Genomic DNA, 1,802 nt, shown 5'->3' on the forward strand with positions numbered 1-1,802 from the left:
ACCAAGTCAAGGGTTAAGATCCCCTTACCGGTCATCTTTTAGGAAAAAAAAAAAAAAAAAGTTTGTTGAAAAATAGAATTAAAAAATAATCCGAATCTTTTCATGAACTTTTTGAATCCCCTCATTTAAACGTTTGCACTCTTCGGGCTGAAGAATGTTAGTGTCACTGTTAACAAAAAGGTAACACTACTTCCAACTCCACCACCAACCTAACGAGGTTACACTTGGGGTTATTGCTGTGCCGAGGCCTTAGATTCACGGGAAATGGTCCTCATTCTAGCGGCTATTTGTTCTCATTCATTCACTCAAACACTCATGGAAATGTACCAGGGTACTTCAGAAAGTTCGTCGAAAAATAGAATGAAAATATAACACAGATCTTTCCATGAACTTTTCGAAGTACCCTCATATCACGCGCTAGTTGTCGAGCTAAGGACCAGAGACCCATCTACACTAACCATCAGGACACGGGGTTCCACTTACCCCAACTTTCCAGACATGTACGCAGGCACAGCTTTCAACTCCAGAAGACCAGAAGTGTCTTCGGTAAAGAAATCGTCAGCTAAATTCGTTTCCGTCTGAAAGTCAAAGCACCTCTCCTTTCATTTCAATGTATTTAGAATAACTTAAAAAGCACCCCACACCTCAAGGTTTTGTCTGGTTTCAGTGAAGTTTTTTTTCTTTTTGTCCTTTTTGAGACCNTGAGCACCGTAATGTTTCTGCCTCCAATTCCTCCAGCACTACAGTTTCTTCACCTGACTCCTCTCCCCTCACCAACAGCCTCACCACTGGACAGACACGGAGAGATTTATTCATACTCCAAACCCTCCAGTGTCCAAAATGGAAGATTGAGGCTCTGAGGAAAAAACTCTTTAATAAATAGTCCCTAAATAACAACCTCGAAGAAGTCCTGGGTTTTCTTCAGGAGGTATTTGAGTTCTGTCAGCTCTAGGAAGCTTTTCTTCAAAGCTTGTTGGTTCTGGTTGGCTTCCTGTAACTCTCCTTCCAGTTTTTCTAGAATAGTCTATGCAGGAGGAAAAAAGAAAGTAAGCCAGTCAGAAAGTGCTATGACATTCATACTGTACATTAACCGCAACAGATAGCTAAAAATCAGAGAAGTATTTGTGCTTCATAATATAACTTGAAGTTGAGTGGCCTGTTCAGTCACAAACTCAGTGTAATCACAGAGCATAAGGTACAGCCAGGGACACACACACCCAGGATTTCCATCATCCAGTGGAGAGGATCAGGAGCTACTCTAGGGAATGGAAGGCCACTTCAGGAAGAATCAAGGTATTTTGACAAATCGCATGTCTGTCCCCCATTTAAAACATGAAATAGTATAATAATATGGGGTACTTCCAAAAGTTCATGGAAAAATAGAATTAAAAGATAATACAAATCTTTCCACAAACTTTTGGAAGTACCTGCATATAATACAATAATATATAATATATATAATAATATAATATAACAATGTATATAATATAAAAAGAGAAACCCAGTATCACCTCCAAACCACGACCAGATCTAGGTCAGGGTCTGGAGAGCAGGTACAAGCAAGTGAAAAAAGGCTACGTAGAGAAGGGGGAGCACAGAAGGGAAGAAGACACACACACACAAAGATTCCCCCTTCCGAAATGAGTGTGCAAAGAGAGAAAGGCTCATGAAGAAATCTAACAATAAGAAAAATCACTGACAAAATCAACAGTCAAACCCAAAATCACATTGGGTGAAATTATGTGTACAGAATATTTTGAAAAAGTTTTTAAAAGTTTTTGTTTGTTTTCTTGTGTTTTTTT

General features: G+C 39.1%; 1 protein-coding gene across 1 annotated transcript in view; it reads right to left on the reverse strand.

Annotated features, from left to right (window-relative positions):
* The window catches only part of LOC103605587 (V-type proton ATPase 116 kDa subunit a), a gene marked incomplete at its 3' end in the record, with an annotated part of 54,476 nt that overhangs the window by 44,135 nt on the left and 8,539 nt on the right, over nt 1-1,802 (reverse strand). Inside the window, exons 4-5 of the mRNA XM_008590205.1 lie at nt 899-1,024; nt 484-578 (exon numbers count right to left, since the gene is read on the reverse strand). Coding sequence (XP_008588427.1) covers nt 484-578; nt 899-1,024 — 221 coding nt within the window. The remainder of the gene's footprint in view (nt 1-483; nt 579-898; nt 1,025-1,802) is intronic.

The sequence above is a fragment of the Galeopterus variegatus genome, unplaced genomic scaffold (assembly GCF_000696425.1).
Source record: "Galeopterus variegatus unplaced genomic scaffold, G_variegatus-3.0.2 Scaffold5923, whole genome shotgun sequence".
In the NCBI taxonomy this organism is placed as follows: Eukaryota; Metazoa; Chordata; class Mammalia; order Dermoptera; family Cynocephalidae; genus Galeopterus; species Galeopterus variegatus.